The sequence below is a fragment of the Argiope bruennichi genome, chromosome 9 (genome assembly GCF_947563725.1).
Source record: "Argiope bruennichi chromosome 9, qqArgBrue1.1, whole genome shotgun sequence".
NCBI lineage: Eukaryota > Metazoa > Arthropoda > Arachnida > Araneae > Araneidae > Argiope > Argiope bruennichi.
Window position 1 is genome coordinate 34,143,647 of NC_079159.1, and position 20,773 is coordinate 34,164,419.

General features: G+C 29.6%; 1 protein-coding gene across 4 annotated transcripts in view; it reads right to left on the reverse strand.

Moving 5' to 3' along the window:
• The window catches only part of LOC129983915 (intermembrane lipid transfer protein VPS13A-like), a 419,638-nt gene that overhangs the window by 15,550 nt on the left and 383,315 nt on the right, over positions 1-20,773 (reverse strand). For 3 of the 4 annotated variants that reach the window (XM_056093621.1, XM_056093619.1, XM_056093620.1), the window contains exons 65-71: positions 17,514-17,616; positions 16,269-16,328; positions 14,180-14,242; positions 12,025-12,161; positions 6,899-7,094; positions 6,738-6,813; positions 4,846-4,931 (exon numbers count right to left, since the gene is read on the reverse strand). In XM_056093621.1, the coding sequence (XP_055949596.1) occupies positions 4,846-4,931; positions 6,738-6,813; positions 6,899-7,094; positions 12,025-12,161; positions 14,180-14,242; positions 16,269-16,328; positions 17,514-17,616 (721 nt within the window). The remainder of the gene's footprint in view (positions 1-4,845; positions 4,932-6,737; positions 6,814-6,898; positions 7,095-12,024; positions 12,162-14,179; positions 14,243-16,268; positions 16,329-17,513; positions 17,617-20,773) is intronic. The other variant, XM_056093622.1, reaches the window with a different exon arrangement.

Consider the following 20,773-nt stretch of genomic DNA (forward strand, 5'->3'; position numbering starts at 1 on the left):
TGCAGATTTGATGCAGGCTTGATTAGATGAAGTTCTAATGCGGGCCTAATAAGATGCAGTTCTATCTAGATGCGGATGTAATGCGTACTTAATTACATGCAGGACAAATGCTGGCCTAATTATATGCAGACCTGATGGGGGGCCTTATTAGATGCAGATCAGAATATATCTAGTGATTTACAACTCTAAATAGCTGCAGATGTCATTAGATGCAGTTCTGTTGCGGGTCTATTTAGATGCGGATCTCATGCGCGCTGAATTAAATGCAGGACTGATGCCGGTCTAATTAGATGTAGGTCTGATGAGGGTCTAATTAGATTCACACCTGTGCAGATCTATTTAGATATGGAGATCATTACATACAGATCCTTTGAATATCTATTTAGAAATGTATCTAATTTATGCAGTTCTATTTTGAAGCGGATCTAATTTGATGCAATATGATGCGAACTTAATTAGTTAGATATTTAATTTGATCTATTTTCATGCAGTTCTAATCAGATACAGGTTTGATGCGGCCCTAATGAGATACAGGCCTGATTCAGATCTAATTAACTTCGGTCCTAATGAGACGTAGTTCTATTTAGATGCATATTCTATGGGGGCCTAATTAGATGCTGTTCTATATAGAAACGGATCTAATTTGATGCAGATGATGCGGGCCTTATTAGATACAGATTTAAATGTATCTAGTTTATATCTGCGGGTCTAAGTAGATGCAGATTTAATTAGATGCCGGTCTGATGCTAGCTTAATTAGATGCAGGACTGATCGAGATGCATTTAGATTCGCGCCTAAATGGATGCAGTTCTATTTTGATGCAGGCCTGATCGAGATGCATTTAGATGCGCGCCTAAATGGATGCAGTTCTATTTTGATGCAGATCTGAAGCCGACCTAATTAGATTCAGGTCTGATCAGAGATGCACACATGATGCTGTATTATTATCTAAACACAAAATTAAGATATACTTTTTATTATTTATGAAACACTGTACAACCACCGATTTTCATTATCAAACATCGATAGATAGAAAGATAGATAGAAATACCCTATATTTCAGACATGATATCAAACGGCCACATTTGCTTCACCATAAATTTTGCCGTAACATGTTCGATCAAAAATAATTTCCATCTAAGATGGACTTCCACCACTTTCCAAATAAACCGATTGTCAATATTGTTAACAGCTAAAAACTGCCATCTTCAAAATACCAGAATCTGTTGTTGTTTTTTTACTTTAAATTGTTGACGCATAAAAAAGATCATAACAAGTTTTATTTATACTACCATTATTTCAAAAAATGGACTTTCAATATAAACGACTCATATGCTGAATCAGATTTACAAGGGATGCACCATACAAAATGTTCTACGAAACTTCGATAGAACGAGATGATGAATTTAAAATTATCGATTTGCCACCACAACGAGGAAGACTAAGTGATTTCAGAAATATAAAATTTTCTTTTATGTATGAAAAAAAGGAGATATATTACATTTGAAAAATGCAAGGAAAGGAGGGATTTATTACCATATATAACTCCAGTTCATCATGGACATTTTAAAATTTTAAATCCTGAATAAAATTCAATTTAGTTATACCTACGTATAAATTAAAAATGTATGATGTCAATGAAATTCTTAATAATTCTAACTGAATTGTTTTTTGTTTTGTTATATTTTCTACAAGAATATTCTTTGTTTTGTTCACGTTTTATCAAATGAATAAATAATTGTAAATTTTTGAATAGTATTTTTTTATTATTAAAAAAAGTAGACATATGGAACTGAAATATTTCCCAATAAAATGAACGTTTACAATAATTCATTCATTTTGAAAGTGAGGCAAGTCCATTTAGTTATAATAAAACTCTTATTTTTTTTAGTCAGCACTGTAAACATTATTGGATTATAAACTTACATTATCTGGTGCTACAAAATACAAAAAATATATCTATTAATACTTATCAATATTTTTACATTTATTGAAATGCAAAACTTTAAATATCTCGCAATAACCAAAAATGGACTTGCCCCATTTTAAAAACAAACGGCTCATATAAACTTTTATAAAAGGAAATAAAAACACAAACGCAGCATTAATTTATTGTCACAGAAAAAAAATTCGTTACATACAGATATTAAAGAGTTTTCTTTTAATAAAATATTGTCCTAGGTCATTTTTTATACTTTGTAATTACCTGTGGTGATCAGTTATTCACCCAACATCTATAAACTTAAAATAAATGTCAAAATCAACAAATCCTCAATAAGAAATATTTTAATTTCAATAATTTTTTCATATTAAATTAACGTTTCCAATGGTCATAAGAAGGTCATTCGAATTTGATATCAAATTAATGATACATTTCTCTTAATAACTATCCATTTCCGAGTGAAATTCTAAAAACATTATTTTATTGCTCATACTCTGTTTGAAAAATCTTAATCTGACAGCCTCCCAATCACAGTCACCAAATAAAATATCTAATGCATCAATTATGGTAATTTTCATTTCATATGAAAACGCTTTACCCCTCCACATATCATCAAGGCCTGGATCCTGCACATCAATTTTCAAACGATATTTCAAAATAAAATTTGGATAGATAGAGCACCCAATCTCAACTACTGGACTATTTCGCTGATTTTCGTTGGCCATTGAATTAAGCCACATTGCAAGCATAGTTAACCAATCAAAATGCTCTACCATTATTATGATGTCGTAATTTAAAACGTTACGTTTTATTATGCATTTCATCAAATTTGGCCAAATGATTATGTAAATGTCTTTAATATGGCTTTCGAAGACTCGGCTAATAAGATTAATTTAGTCATGTCAGCTGACTTTGATTAACTAAATATCAACACAATATGATTACAATGACTGAATATATTCAGTATTATAAGTAAATATTGCACAATAATGATAGATGATTCTAATTCGATGACTAAATTTCAAAATGATAAAACAGTCAAGTTGGAAATCATTTCAGGTGTTGGGGCTTGGGCCTATGTCAAAACCTAATTTTGTAAACTGTCTCGAAATGGAGAGGAATCGCATAGATGACTATTGAGTTGTCATAAGCATTCACTCGATTTTTTTTTTTTTTGAAAATTGTTATTTATCTCAGATTTTCTTACAGATAATGTATTGTTACAAAAAAATTTTCTTCTACAAATACCTCTAATCAATCGCAACACATTTAATCACTAGTTCAGCAGCTTTCTTGCTGTCAAATCCTCCAGTTTCTCTACTTGTCGGCGACTCCGACTCTCACACACGACTTCTCTGATGATCCACACACACTTCCTACACACGATTTCTCTGCAGCTTCAGAGTGCCTGTCTTTGATAGCTCCGGGAGGCGGGGCCAGAATCCTACAGACCAATCAGGGCGTATCTGAATGTATCGTTGTTAATACTGGATGGATCGTGAAACTTCTCGAACTTTCCAGTATGATCCATTTTGTCACCAAATTTATCGCCAAGTCGCCAAATGCTAGTCAAGTCTGTCGCCAAGCTCTGAGTTCATTGAGCTCAGCACGCACAGGACAGATCGTACAACGATTTTTCTTACGATGACTCTATTCATGCCGGGTAGCAAAATACAGATTTGCAACAGTATCGTGATTTTTTTTTCGATTTCTCACAAAAATTTTCTATAGACAGAGGTTATGGTCTTTCATATAAAAAGATACTGGCGAAATCAAACCAGTGGTTGCAGCTAAGACAATGTTCGATTGGATTTCTGATTATTTTAAATGTGTAGATATTTTGGGAATAATTATTCAAATACCATTCTAAGAAATTTGCACCATTTGTACCAAATACGATTCTTAGAAATTATCCAAATACCATTCTAAGAAAATTGAAGTCATTGTTGAAAAATTTGAGTTTTGATGAAAAATTTGAGTTAAATGATTTTGGCCTTGAATACGAGCATGTTCTGGACTCTTTCAAAAATGAAAGGCTCCAAACGTCCAACAAAATTACGGTGGGCGTACGAGATACCTGAATATCATCACGAAATTTCTTCCCCATTTTTTTAAGTATGAAAGATTGAATACTCGTAGCGCATGCTTTGTTCGTTTTAGACGTCTCTTCAAATGAGTTGGAGGACTGGAGGTTTCGTGAGAATTCTCAAATCAAATCTTAATATACAATTGTTTAGTAGCCATCAGCTAAGGGGGGGGGCAGTTTCTTTTATCTATGCAACTCTTAAGAATACATGTTGCCATTTTGAGTTTTAAGGAGGAGGTGCTAGACAATTTTTCTTATCTTTGAAAGAGGAACTCGGGCATTCGAGCATTCTGAATGATTTTAGGAATAAAAGGGTTAAGGTTTTAAATCTCTGTGTTTGGTGAGCTGACTTGCTATTTTTCGATATATGTCATTGTTTATTGTTCTTTTTAAATTCCAGTACAAGTTATATTAATTTTAATTGAAAATAATAAAAATTCTTTGTAAAATTTTTTATTTCATTTTCTGTGCTCTAATATCTAATATTAATCCTACTACTTTTTCATACAAAAATCATACAAAATCATACTTTTTCATACAAAAATCAAATTACAATCGCTTGTACAATAGAATATTTCAAATGTGGCAACTGTTTTGAAATAAAAATTAACAATAGAATTTTCTTAGTATATTTTGTGGAGACAGCTATATCTCAAATGCTTTTCGTGTTTAATTCTTTATTGAACATCTACATCTATTTAATAATTGGGCAAATAGACTATTAATAGCTAAGCAGAATTGACCTTCAAATTTTAAAGAATCCGATCGTCAAATTATATAAAAGAAAACGAATGCAAATATCAATGAAAATACATGCCTTTCGATAATCATCATCAAAAGTTAACACAGAAAATGTCTGTCCTAATGACCCCGTCACTAACGATATAGCTCCGGCAGATCCACCTGAATAAAGAAAAAGAAATCTAATTACAAACCCATTTAAATAAATGCATTTTATTTGCAATAAAACCACTGAAACTTTAGTTATACATAATGACGCAGGAGTTACAAGATAAGCGGGGCTGACGAACATCTAGTACGTCAGGATCAGACTTTGCATATAAATAGATGGGAATTTTAAGTATGTAAAGGCAAAGGTTAAGGAAATATGCAGGAATTATATAAATATATATTATATAAATATATATATATATATATATATATATATATATATATATATATATACATAGAAACACACACACACATATATATATATATATATATATATATATATATATATATATATATATACATAGATACACACACACACACACACACATATATATACACAAACACACGCACACACACACACATATATATACACAAACACACGCACACACACATATATATATATACATATACATACACACACACACACACACACACACACACATATATATATATATATATATATATATACACGCACATATACACACACATACACATATATACACACACACACACATATATATACATATACATACACACACACACACATATATATATACACAAACACACACACACACACATATATATACATATACATACACACACACACACATATATATATACACAAACACACACACACACATATATATATATATACACACACATACACACACAATACACACACACACAAATATATATACACACACACATACACACACAATACACACACACACAAATATATATACACACACACATACACACACAATACACACACACACAAATATATATACACACACACATACACACACAATACACACACATACACACACAATACACACACACACATACACACACACACACATATATATATATATATAAAAGAAGATAATAAGTTGTAATTATTTTTATTTTCCAATTCAAATTTCATTTATCTAAATCGTTGGACTTTTCCAAATTATTATTAGTGTTGATTTTTATACTTAAAAAAGTGCAATCAATCATTAATTATCCCATTTATTTGTATGTGAAAGTGCAAACGTCAATTCCCTGACGCCTTTTGTTTATATTTAATATGAATTCACACTTTATATGTTAAATCTGTGTATTGAATTTCATTTATTTCAATCGTTTCTTTTCTAAAATTTTACGTTTATATGCAGGCGAAAGTACAGATTTGCCCTCTTGCCCAAACAAGCTCAAATTTTGATACAGTTCTATAATTTATATGCTATATCCGCTTACCAAATTTTACTTATCTAGCTTTTCCTATTTTACAATTATCGAGTTCACTTGTACTCTAACCACCTTATAGACAAACTTAATTTCAATGGATTTCCCTTAAAAATTGATCGAAATATGCAAATTTGATATAAAAATTACAAACCAAAATTCACTCATATAGCTCAAAGTGTTTTAGAGTTATCGTATTTACAGATAGTCAGACAAAATTCCAAAAATGTGTTTTTCGGCCTCAGAGGGATCTGAAATGAGGGGACTCATCAAGACCTCCAATTCTTTTACGATCACAATATTTTTCTCTTTGTATATGAATATAAACAATAGTTATAAAACAGGATCTTGTAAAACCTATTTAACCACACCTACTGTTGTACAAAAATTACTTAATTCTCGAGTATCGAGAATTGAAAAAAAAATAGATTACAAAAATCCATCTTGACAAACTAGAAATTTATAAAAATAACGTGTTTTATAAAACACATTAAGCTAAACAAAAACACCTAAAAATCAAACACATTTTACCTATAACATGGCCCAGAAGACTTTGAGCTCCCCTTGCTAAACTTTCCGCAAATTCATCAGGTCCTTTAATTGATCCCTATAAATTTAAAAGAGGTCTCAACATTTGCTGAAAACAAAATTAAAAAAACAGTAAGATATAGTTCATGCAAAAGAAATATTACCAGATAAGGTTCATAGAAGAAATCTCCAAGGCCCCTTGTGAAATCCTTCAAGAGTCCATATGGATTGCCCAGTATGTCAAGGCCAAGCACCAAAACATATCCTTGTTGTACTACCTGCGATTTATAATGGCTACGAATGTCTGTCACAAGATCCTGCCACCTGCAGAGAATGCCACGGCGCTCGAAATATGCCAATCTGTTAAAAGAATTTTTTTAAATTAAATCTGATTCTCAACGGACACCATATTTTTGACATATTAGCATTAGTTAAACAGTTTAGAAGTATAATCTATTTATAATCAAGTTTCATGGAAAAATTCGACAAAAGAATTTTTAGTGTGCGATTAGTTATGGAATCAGTGTCGTAATTTAGAAACGTGCAAAAAAAAAAAAAAAAAAAAAAATAGAATGAATGCCATATACGTGCTAGGAATGGCATCACTCTGTCTACCAATCAGCGAACAGTGGTTGACGTCAGCGATCGCTTATATTTTATTATTCCATCAGATAATGATTTCAACTTTGTTGTAACAGCTGGTTCTGTTCAAGTGTTTATTTATTAAGTTTATGTTTTATGTGTTACATGCTTGTTTTTTGTGACCGGTCATGTTATTTTAGAAGAAGGTTAAAATAGACATTAATTGTATACCAATGTTACTTTTAGTGGTTTTGAGATTTCCTGGTTCTAAGTTCAACGTTTCAGTGAGTACGATTCAATATAACATATTTTGTTCAGTTAAAAAATCATTTGAACTCGTCCAAGTGTCTTGGATAATAGTACTACCATAATCAGTTTGGCAGAAAGAATTTTATTATGAAAAAAAAAACATTTGGGTTACTCCTCGAAAGCAAAATTGTAGATTTTTATTATAGCTTCTACAAGATCCATCAAAAGTTGACTGTCTCTCTATCTATTTGTGCACTTCGGAACTCGATAACACAAAACTGAAATGAGTTTGGAACTCTTACAATTGTTTAGTAAAGATATGATATAGTACATAATTCAATATAACATTTTTTAGTTCGATGACATTTGAAGACATTCAATAATGATAACATTATCATATATTTGTCAGAGAGAAATATAATGCCATAAAACGACCTATTAAATAAAAAGAAATTGGTGATTCCTTTTTAAAACTTCAACACCACATTAACACTAGGAAGATTTATTCTAACATATTGAATGAGTTTCTTCTTGTCGGAGGGAAAAAATTTGCGATTCTCTGATTCCGAAATCATTATTTTACCACCAACCCGAAGTTTACTTGTAGTTTTTCACTGCAGAATATTTCACTTGCACTTTTTCACTTTTTGCTATTTAGTTCATTACATCGATTGTATTTTTTCACTTTTTGTTATTTAGCTCATTTTATCTATTACTGTTTTTCACTTTTTGCTATTTAAACTCTTTGCATCGATTGCAGTTTTTTCACTTTTTGCCATTTAAACTCTTTGCATCGATTGCAGTTTTTCACTTTTTGCTATTTAGCTCATTTCATCTATTGCTTTTTTCACTTTTTGCTATTTAGCTCATTTCATCTATTGCTTTTTTCACTTTTTGCTATTTAGCTCATTTCATCTATTGCTTTTTTCACTTTTTGCTATTTAGCTCATTTCATCTATTGCTTTTTTCACTTTTTGCTATTTAGCTCATTACTTTGATTGCAGTTTTTCATTTTTTGCCATTTAGTTCAATGTAATGATTGCAATTTTTCTTTTCGCTGTTTAGCTCTTCGCATTGATGAAAGTTATTCAACTTTTGCTATTTAGAAGTCTACAATGGTATTTAGATTATAGACATATTGTTCCGTTGTTTTATTTTAGAGTTCTGCGATGGCATTGCAAAAGTATGAAATGATATTTTAAAATTCTAGTATCAGTTTATTTTTTTATTTAATTGAACATTCACAGTAATAATAACCAAGTGATTCATCTTTTCAATTCTAAATTTTTAAATTTTATAACTTTAAACGTCCAATTCTTGTATATATAAATATAAATTTATATCATGTGTCTCGAAAACGGCTCTAATGATTTAGATTAAATTTTATATTTAGATAAGGTTTTGCTTTTTAAGTTTATCTATGTAGGTGTCTTTACTGAAAAAACGCGATTTTACAATCATACAGAAATATTTTTTTTTTAATTCAAATTCTGCTATTCAAAGTATAATCAGTATATTCAAATTGTGCTTCGAACTGTGGGCAGTGCATTATAGTGATCAGGACAACATTAATGATGCGTGTGTTGGGGGTCCCCAATACGAATCACGCTTTTTGCTTTATTTATTATTATTATTATTATTTTACTTATGAACTTATATTTACAATTTTTACTTTATCTATATGGGTGTCTTTCTTGAAAAAAAAAATACAATTTTACTGACATACACACGCATACGCAAACATTTTTTAGAACTAACGATTTTATATCTGCTCTCATGCAGACAATATTATGTAGTGCCATCTTGGACCCGATGGATCAGTTTGATATCTTGGAGTATCAAGATACATCAGTTTGTATCTTGGACTACATACAAACTGAGTGTAAGTTCAAAAATATAAGCAATGACAGATAAATTGTAAAATGTATGCTGTAATATAATATCTGACTGTTTCGAATGGCAAGTTAAACTATGTGCATTCATATTTTTTTTTATTTAAATGGCTAGTTCATATGAAGGTAAGATTGAAAAATACTGATTACATATGAAAAACATTCATATGCATGTGATTCACGTCTAAATATTTTCTCCGAAAAAATTAAACTTTACAAAAAAATAAATTAATAATAACTGCTGAGCGAAGCTTGGTTTTCCAGATATTAAATGTAAAAACTGAGGCATTTTGTCCTCTAGAATCTTATAAATGTTATAATTTTTTTTCTCCTTAAAATATTATCACAAGATTTTACATCATAACAAAATAGTCAAGAACATCCTACATATTCCATTTCCTCATATGCTTTCACAATTTCACAATATTTCTACATACATGAACAGAATAGATACACAGTTTATCTTTTAATGAATTTGATGGAAATTTGACACAGATCTGCAATTTTGATGTAAATACGGTTTGTTTTTGCGTGGTTGCATTTCTACATACATGAACAGAATAGATACACAGTTTATCTTTTAACGAATTTGATGGAAATTTGACACAGATCTCCAATTTTGATGTAAATACGGTTTGTTTTTGCGTGGTTGCATTTCTACATACATGAACAGAAGAGATACACAGTTTATCTTTTAACGAATTTGATGGAAATTTGACACAGATCTCCAATTTTGATGTAAATACGGTTTGTTTTTGCGTGGTTGCATTTCTACATACATGAACAGAATAGATACACAGTTTATCTTTTAACGAATTTGATGGAAATTTGACACAGATCTCCAATTTTGATGTAAATACGGTTTGTTTTTGCGTGGTTGCATTTCTACATACATGAACAGAATAGATACACAGTTTATCTTTTAACGAATTTGATGGAAATTTGACACAGATCTCCAATTTTGATGTAAATACGGTTTGTTTTTGCGTGGTGGCATTTCTACATACATGAACAGAATAGATACACAGTTTATCTTTTAACGAATTTGATGGAAATTTGACACAGATCTCCAATTTTGATGTAAATACGGTTTGTTTTTGCGTGGTTGCATTTCTACATACATGAACAGAATAGATACACAGTTTATCTTTTAACGAATTTGATGGAAATTTGACACAGATCTCCAATTTTGATGTAAATACGGTTTGTTTTTGCGTGGTTGCATTTCTACATACATGAACAGAAGAGATCACAGTTTATCTTTTAACGAATTTGATGGAAATTTGACACAGATCTCCAATTTTGATGTAAATACGGTTTGTTTTTGCGTGGTTGCATTTCTACATACATGAACAGAATAGATACACAGTTTATCTTTTAACGAATTTGATGGAAATTTGACACAGATCTCCAATTTTGATGTAAATACGGTTTGTTTTTGCGTGTTTGCATTTCTACATACATGAACAGAATAGATACACAGTTTATCTTTTAACGAATTTGACGGAAATTTGACACAGATCCGCAATTTTGATGTAAATACTTCATTCCAAATTACATCAATTTAGCTCGTTGCATTTTAAGATGTTACATTCTTACATACAAGGATGGCCATATTGTCAGTCTAGCCTAAATGAATTTTGCTGAAAATTTAATTGTACTTGATCTGGCAGCTTTGTTGCAAAGAAAATAGTGGTCTTGTCTCTTGAGTTTAATATTGGTGTAAATACCGCGTACCAAATTTCACATCGAGCTTGTTTCGTTGGTAGATTAACCTCAGAAACCTGATTTTCCAAATTAATTAAAAAAAATATCAATATATTCATTGCAGTAGCAAGACAAAGGGAAAAATAAAAAAAAAATCATAACACATATTTTATATATTTATTTCGAAAAAAAAAACAGGTATCAATATTTTAAGCAAAACAGGACCCTCTCTAAAATAAATATATGAGCCATAGAAAAAATAAGATGCTCACCTACCTCAAAAGTATTTTTATTTTTCGGAAAAATAAAATGCGTCAAGGAATTATTTCGTTAAACTTTTTCTAAAAATATGCCATTCAATACGGTGGGAACACAAAATATCTTATTATTTGAATAATTTTGACAGCTGACGTTTACTTTCTTAACTTTTGTTCAAAAGAACATTATGAAATGGTAATATAAATACAACCAAATATTAAAACCAAACCAATTGCAAGTGTGCAATCCGATTTAAAAGCCCGGTATCAAATTTGAAACTAAGTGGCATTTAAAGGTTAAGAAGCTCACATGTAGAGATAGACAGACATAATTCTGAAAATATGCTATTCTAGGCTTATAAAAAGCTTAAAATGTCATCAAAAATGTGAGGTCAAATTTTTTATCAATACTTCCCATTTATAGAATTCGTGCTCGGAATGGTAAAGGTGAAGGATCAAATGTTATTTTAAATTCAGATCACAATTCTAGTTATTCTATTTATTTTTGTCGAAAAGATAATCCAGATAATATCAAAAGTTAGCACGTCATTGCACGAAATATAAATTGATCTGACAAGCTGACAAACTGAGGAGTAAACAAACCTGATTTCCACGTCCTTGACTTCTGTGAGAGTGGCCCCAACCGAGTTTAGGAGCAAATCCAAAATGTCACCTTGCAATGAAGATGTTAAAGGTGTTGCTCTGTGAACTGTGCCCCGCGGACTAAAGCTGAAGTGGACCTGTTTGAGGAACATAATTACAAGTATAAGGTTTCTGAAGCAACTAAAAGAAGAAAGTAATGAATCTGATCATTTTGTCGCACTAAAATTACAGTAGAGCCTCCATTACCAAGGTCTCTGCTTAAAGAGTAATATCAAAATATTGAACTATTTTTTTTATGGTTATACTAATAAAAGAGAGTATATATGTGTTGGCATTCTAAAGGCGAGACAAGTAACTAACGAATTCAGTACAGGCTTATTTTGAAGAGCGGGAAATATACACCTAAATTTTTTTGAAATCTTAAATAGAAATGTAATTAATTTTATTAAAATTTAATGTGAATTTAATTATTTTTAACTTTTAGTATGAAAAGGTAATGTGTATGTGCGTTGGCGCTCCACAGGCTAGACCATGAACTATTATATTTCATACAAATATATTTTAAAGAGTATGAAACAAACAGATAAACTTTTTAATTAAATAAAAATTTAATTAATTTTAATTAAATCTAACTTTTAGTTTGAAAAAGAAATTATTTTAATTAAATTTAATTCAAATTTAATTAATGTAAACTTTTAATTTAAAAATTAAATAAAAATGTTAATTAAGAAAAATTTAAATTAAATTTAATCAATTATTTTTAATTTAAATTTATATTAAACAAGAGGTTGGTGTTTATCACATAAAGTCTAACTTATTTTTCCACAAAAATAATTTTTTAGGAATCAAAATTAATTTTTTTTTCAAATTTAAAATTCTTAATTTTTTTTAACTTTAAATAATTTTAATTAAAAAAATTCCTTAATTTAAAGATTTTTTAAATTTATCTTTTTAATGATATCAATTTATTTACCGTGTATTTTTCCTGAATTTTGCCAATATCAAAAATTTTTTTTTGCATACTTTTAAACAATACATTTTAATGTTATAATGAAATTCGAATAATTTTCATTATTTCATCAAATATTTAATCGAATGGTTTTATTCGATAATTGAAAGCTAAAATTAATATTGCTTATTGTCTGCTCAGTTTATAAGAGAAATAAAAAATTGAAATTACATCCGAAAGATAACAGGCAATTAGAAAAAAAAAATGTTACATTTAAATCTTTAATGGCCTTTTTCTGTCACAGGCTTTAATTCAATTACGAAATTATATTTACATAATGAATTGAATAATGATAATGAACATGAGGCTGTTAAAATAATTCATATTTATTTTATAATATTTATTTTAATTATTTTTTGAAGAAATAATGAACATCAAAATTAAGATATTGAATCGAAACATAACAAAACCAACATTCTCAGTGAATAAGCTGGTCGGTAGAGACTGTTAGTTATTAATAAAGTCAGTGAATTTTTCGAAAAACTTGTCAAAAATGGAATTTAAGTCTGTTTTCACGATGAAAAAGTATATAAAAGGTTATTATAAGCAGATCAACTTTTATAAATCAAGAATTTATTTGGAGAAAAAAAAATAGAAACAAATTTCCATTCTTCACTTCATTAGTGATATGAGTAAATGCCATAAAAACTAAAGGTTTCGTGGGAAAAAAATGGCACTACTTAAGTGTTGGAAAATTGAGCAAAATTTTTTAAATTTTTAATAGTGTTTGAGGATTTAATTTTATGATTTCAAATAAACAGCTCCGGAAAATATTGCTTTGAGAAAAAAAAAATCGTGATTTAAAATTTAGTCTTTATCATCGAGTTTCGAATTACATATCTGACATGATTACGATCTCGTTGATCGAATAATCGATGCTCTGCTGCAGATTGGTTATTTTTGAATAGGCATGAATATAACTGAAAACTACAATTAAAACCTCAATCTCCGATTCAAATGAATAAAATTTCAAAATTTTAGCGGCTTAAAATTGTCATAATGATTAACTAATATTAGCGAAGTGAGGATAAAAAACTTAATTAATATTAGTGATTTCTATTTTATTTTCACTGTCATAAACTATGACTTACTTAGATAGACAACTCTATTTTTAAAATGAATAATTATCTATTATATTCATCTTACCACAGTTGGCGAGAGGTGGATGTATTCAAAAGAGATTCCTTTTCTTGATCGTCTTATTGACTGCTGAAAAAAATTATTTAGCATGGATTAAAACACTATAATGCTATTAATATAATAAAATTATAATATTATGTATCTATTTTTTCCGAATTTTCTTGCATAAGTGACTAAATTTGTTATTATCAAATTAGAAAAACATATATTTTAAAACACTCAACGAAAAATGAAAGCAAAATCTGTGATTAGGTTAAGACAATTTTGTGATTTCTACTATAATATTCCATTTAATACTATCTCCGGTTGGAATTTTAGGCAAAGAGAAAATGTATAAGACTTCTAATTGGAGATTATTCCAATAAATATTCTCATCTTGTGAATCATTTAAAAAAATACGCTAAAATACAGGGTGTTCATTAATTATTGTCGGGGTTTCGTACCTCATAACTTTCGAATAAAAAATATTACGCAAAAACCGATTACGTATTCGTAAATTACAACTCACAGAATTTTATTAATGTTTAATGTTTATAAAATGTTTTTAAAAAAGTGTAAAGCTCGCACAATTTGCAATTTGTAGGCATTCAGCTGAAGGCGATTATGTATTCGTAAATTACAACTCAAAGTATTTTACGTGGCAACAATGCGATCTTAGCGCATTTGCAGTTTGGGTAATTAGCCACGAAGGGCAGCCATGTGCAATTTCATTAATCTTTTTAATATCATTAATTAAATTCTTTGAGTTGTAATTTACGAATACGTAATCGCCTTCAGATGAATGCCTACAAAGTTCAAATTGTGCAAGCTTTACACTTTAATATCATTAATAAAATTCTTTGAGTTGTAATTTACGAATACGTAATCAGTTTTTGCGTAATATTTTTTATTCGAAAGTTATCAGGTACGGAAACCCCGACAATAATTAATGAACACCCTGTACTTCTTGATTTCAAATGACAGATGGAATTGAAACTCAGAACAAACTTCACTTTATCTAACCTCTAGCAATTTTGACGTTGACTAGCGAACAGGAAAGCACACGATTTTATCTCTTTGTCTATTGATTATATTATATTTACATTAGATTTACTTATCTTTAATTATTGCTGGGAGAACAATTATCAAAACGTTCTTGATGCAACTGTCATATGTCTGTCAATCATCACATATAATGCACAAATTCTAAATACAAATATTAACTTCATGATCATCTTCTTTCGCATTTTTAATATCCACTAAGTTTATCTGCTCATTTAAATTGTGCTAATATTTTCTGTCACCTATTTCCATTTACCGTTTATCCCAATTCTTATCATTTTTGCGTTGAATTAATTTGAACTTTTGTTCGCCGCAGTATAGTCAACATGGCTCTTTACCATAAAACACCAAATGAAACCAACTAAAACATTCGAAATAATTACTATATTTTCCATTTTTAAACTATTTACTATTCCATTCAAAATTTTCACGATAATTTTTAATCTTAAAACCTAAAAATAAAATTTCATAAGCTTCTCTATTGGCTTTATCGAGTATCGTTGAAAAAAGTTGTCGCAAAATATGTCATATTTTCTATTGTTTCCGAATTTTCTGCTTATATTGGGATGACAAAAATAATAAAGTTTTTAAAAAGGCAAAATATATACATGATAGCTTTTAACTCATATTTGCTTTACAAAGAAAGCATATAATGCCAATGAGTTCTTCTTGTACAAACGGTAAAATAATTCTGACAAATGTTTTTCAAATGATACAAATTTATATTCTAGTGCAATTGTAATATTTTTTTTTATTAAAGTTTATTATTAAAATAACAAAATAACAGTTATCTATCCTGAATCATTCATTCTAATTCACCCTAAAGTTAGAGCATTGATATATTTTAGAACTGTGGCATACTTTTTATGAAAATATATTATTAAAAGATTGTCCTTCATCCTAAAATATTCATTCTAAATGTGCAATTTTGCTTTCTTGAGCAACTATAATATTTTTAATTAAATTTTGTTATTAGAATATTGTATTCATTTTGATAATAATGTTAAGAAAAAACACAGAAGAAAATGTTTATTAGAAGGTGAAAAAGATATACCTGTTCCATATCTACTGCAGGTGTTTGAACAATTTTCAGATCTTCCTGCAGTTTAGTAGCCTAAAAAATGAATTGGAAACATCAGTTTCTTTATATACTAGAATGAAATACAATAATTTTATCATTATAAAGTGAATAAAGAATTTTAATTTTTTTTTCAAAAGATAAATTATCACTTCCCATTTGCATTGATATCACTTTGGAAATAACTGATAATTTGATATGATAATAAAGCGTGAATAAATAATAAAGTAAAGATAATATAATTATTACAAATTTATATTTTATATTCTTCAAATGTCATAATGTAATCCATTGATAGACGACTTTCGCTGCCAGAAATGCTCATAAACTTATTAGGGACCTACCATAAAAGGTCCTACCTTATAAAGACCTGCCACCAAATTTTAGAAATTGAGAAACCTTATTCAAATATTATCAAAAACTTTAAAAGAAATGTATTCAGTTCCAAGTGCATTCCTGCTTGTAAATAATCTGGGAGTAATTAAATCATTCACATGCAAAAATAATTTTATCGAAACAATTTTAAATATTAATTTATTTTACTCCCCCCCCCCTCCTCCTGCTTCTAAATTCTTACAATATTTATTTGAATGCAATGGCAACCAATTAAATATTGTCTTCCGTCCTTAATTCTCCTTTTTGTCATTGATGGGGCTAATTCTTAATCATCTTGTGGCAATTTCTTATAAGAAATAGTCTATTCGTTCCATTTAAAAAGTGCATATTTTTAATGAACCAAATTTTTCGGAAACACAAACCACCTCTAAATTAAACTTCGTATCTCAAAATTTTGCCTTTAATTTAAAATGCTGTACCCGAAAGAATCTACTCATTGTCGATTGATGTTTCTTTTCTGATGGGTACCTCAAAATACTCATTATCCAGGCATGCATTTATTACCAAAATTGGAAAAAGAAAGAATTCATTGCTCCAACATGAAAGTTTAATTTTATTCGCAACATGAACTTCTCATTAACATTATCGACTCTTTTATATGAATCGTTATGTTTTTTTCCATAGAATTTCAAGATGCTTATTTTCAATTTCTGTATTTCTTCTGAATTTTTTTTCCAAGCAAATTATACTTTTTAATTAATAGATTTGAAGTATAAATGTATTTGTAAAAAGTGTTATATGTTTTTGATTTTAGAAAAAATATTGTTCAACCGGAGCATTATATTCATTAGTCTCTGGAAATTTCACAAAAACAAAATTACTCACCTCATCCACATCAGTTTTGAAATTAGAATACATATCGTAGAGTGAAAGAATAAAACCTCGATCCAAATGTAGGTGCATTTCCTGTAGTAAAACTTTCCAGTATCTAAAAGTAAGATTATTCATATCAGATTCATTAATACAAATATTTTTACAATACAAATTTCAGTATTACAAATTATTTCTAAATAAGGGTAAGATAAGTAAATACAAATCACTATAAGCACAAAATGCCCATCAATATTATTACAATATCTTCACGATATACAACATTCAAGATACCGAAAAAGTTCGTTAAAATATCGTACTTCCATACTCATTGGAAAACTCCATATGATTCAACAAATCTCCATAAACGCAAAATGTCCATCAAAAATATTACGGTATCTTCACGATATATGGTATTCAAGACATCGAAACGTATATTTATTATTGTATTACGGTATATTATTAAAGACATTGTACCGTATTGTAAGGTTATCGTATTTTATGCTCATCGAGAAAACTCCGTCTTATTCAATAAGTCCCCATAAGTACAGAGTGCTCATCAATACTATTACGGTACCTTCATGATATACACCGTTCATTATTTATTATTGTATTACGGTATATTATTAAAGACATTGTACCATATTGTAAGGTTATCGTATTTTATGCTCATCGAGAAAACTCCGTCTTATTCAATAAGTCCCCATAAGCACAGAGTGCTCATCAATACTATTACGGTACCTTCATGATATACACCGTTCATTATTTATTATTGTATTACGGTATATTATTAAAGACATTGTACCATATTGTAAGGTTATCGTATTTTATGCTCATCGAGAAAACTCCGTCTTATTCAATAAGTCCCCATAAGTACAGAGTGCTCATCAATACTATTACGGTACCTTCATGATATACACCGTTCATTATTTATTATTGTATTACGGTATATTATTAAAGACATTGTACCGTATTGTAAGGTTATCGTATTTTATGCTCATCGAGAAAACTCCGTCTTATTCAATAAGTCCCCATAAGTACAGAGTGCTCATCAATACTATTACGGTACCTTCATGATATACACCGTTCATTATTTATTATTGTATTGCGGTATATTATTAAAGACATTGTACCGTGTTGTAAGGTTATCGTATTTTATGCTCATCGAGAAAACTCCGTCTTATTCAATAAGTTCCCATAAGCACAGAATGCTCATCAATACTATTACGGTACCTTCATGATATACACCGTTCAAGATATTGAAAAGTATCATCAATATACCGTACTTCCATGCTCATCAAGAAAACTCCAATTCGAATTAAACTTTTTCAATGTAGAACACCATAAGCGTTAAACACTTGCAATCATTAAAAGTCTGATCTGTATGTATTCCATAATGTAAAGAAATTGTAAATTATAGATCCGAAAATAATCGTGGGAACGATACGATAACGTCATTACTATATAGTTTGAAATAGCAAAAATAATTTAAACATAGTTGTGGCCGAAATAAATTTAAAATATTAGATTCAAGGAGCAGCATGCTAACAATATTCATAAACATGCAAATGGAAATAAAGTTTATTTTACATAAGATTAAATTCTACAATAAGAAACGATCTTTATTAGCAAAAGTGTCTGATCCTTTTTCATGAGCGTACTGGTTGATTTTCTCTGATTCTAATTGTACGTTGCGAAAAGTCAGTTTTCTTTTTATCTCTAATGTTTTCTGTAAAATGCTTTGAACAACTCTTAAATTTTACCCAATCCATATGAAATAAATTTTATCACTGGTGGATTAAATGAAGATATTTATTCTTTGGAATTCAAATCATTTACAAAATTTAAACGTTCTTGTAGCTGATGAGTGAATGCGCTATTTTTTTAAAATTCTTATAACATCTTTAAATAATTAACCCTAATGTTAGAAACTTTTATTTTATACCTTCCACTTAAATTTTTCTTAGATTCAGTCGGATTTATGTTTAGATAATTTTTCGGAAGTTATGTTTAAGTTTATATAGTATCACAACACATTAATGACAAAAAAACTTCTGTCAAGTTCTTTAGTAAAAATCGCCATTTACACCAATTACATTCAATATTCGACAATGCAATTCCAAGGTATCCAAATTTTAAGATTTTTAACTTGATATTCCCGATTATTTTATATCAAATGAATGGAATGGTTAATCATAAAACCCAATTTCAATGAGAAAAAAAAAGCCTGAAATTTATGTGACGTGGATTGGAAAATTTAATATCCAATCCATGTTAGTATTCTCTCAATCCATTTTATACGCCAGCATGCTCGCTCGAAGAGTGAAGTGACAAATGTTTGCGATGTTTGTGTGCTGTTCTCTAGTCAGATGTGCACCGCGAATGTTGGAATAAAACTGACATGGAAGAACCGTGAATGATTTGTCTAAATAGATGGAATGAAATGACGGGAAGTTCTACCATTTTAGTGGTGTATAATGTATTGATCGTGAATGATATATCTCAGTGGAACGGCAAATAAATAAAATGATATGGACGTTACCACTCTATTGGCATGTAAATGAGGACCGCGAGCACCTAATCTAAATCGATGGGTAAGAAAATGAAATGGTACGAAACGTAATCCACTCAATTGGTATAAAGTATAATTGATCGTGAATGATCTATCTCAGTGGAAGGGCTAAAAATGAAGCATGGACGCTATCAGTCTATTTGCATGGAATAGAGTGGTAGCGAATGACTTACTTAAATGTGTAGGCAAAAAAATGAAATGGTGTGGAGCATTACCACTATATTTACATGGAGTACAGTGTTCACGCATGACTGGCCTAAATGGATAGGTAAAAAAATGAAACAGTGTGAAGCGCTATCACTCTATTTGCATGGAGTCGAGTGATCGCGAATGACTTACTTAAATGGAGAGGCGAAATAATGAAATGGTATCGAACACTACCACTGTATTTGCATGGAGTACAGTGTCCACGCATGATTGGCCTAAATTTATAGGCGAAAAGATGAAACAGTGTGAAGCGCTATCACTCTATTTTCATAGAGTAGAGTGATCGCGAATGACTTACTTAAATGGCTAGGCGAAATAATGAAATGGTATCGAACACTACCACTGTATTTGCATGGAGTACAGTGTTCACGCATGATTGGCCTAAATGGATAAGCGAAAAAATAAAACACTGTGAAGCGCTACCACTCTATTTGTATGGAGTAGAGTGATTGCGAATGGCTTATCTAAATGAATGAACGAAAACATGGAATGGCCT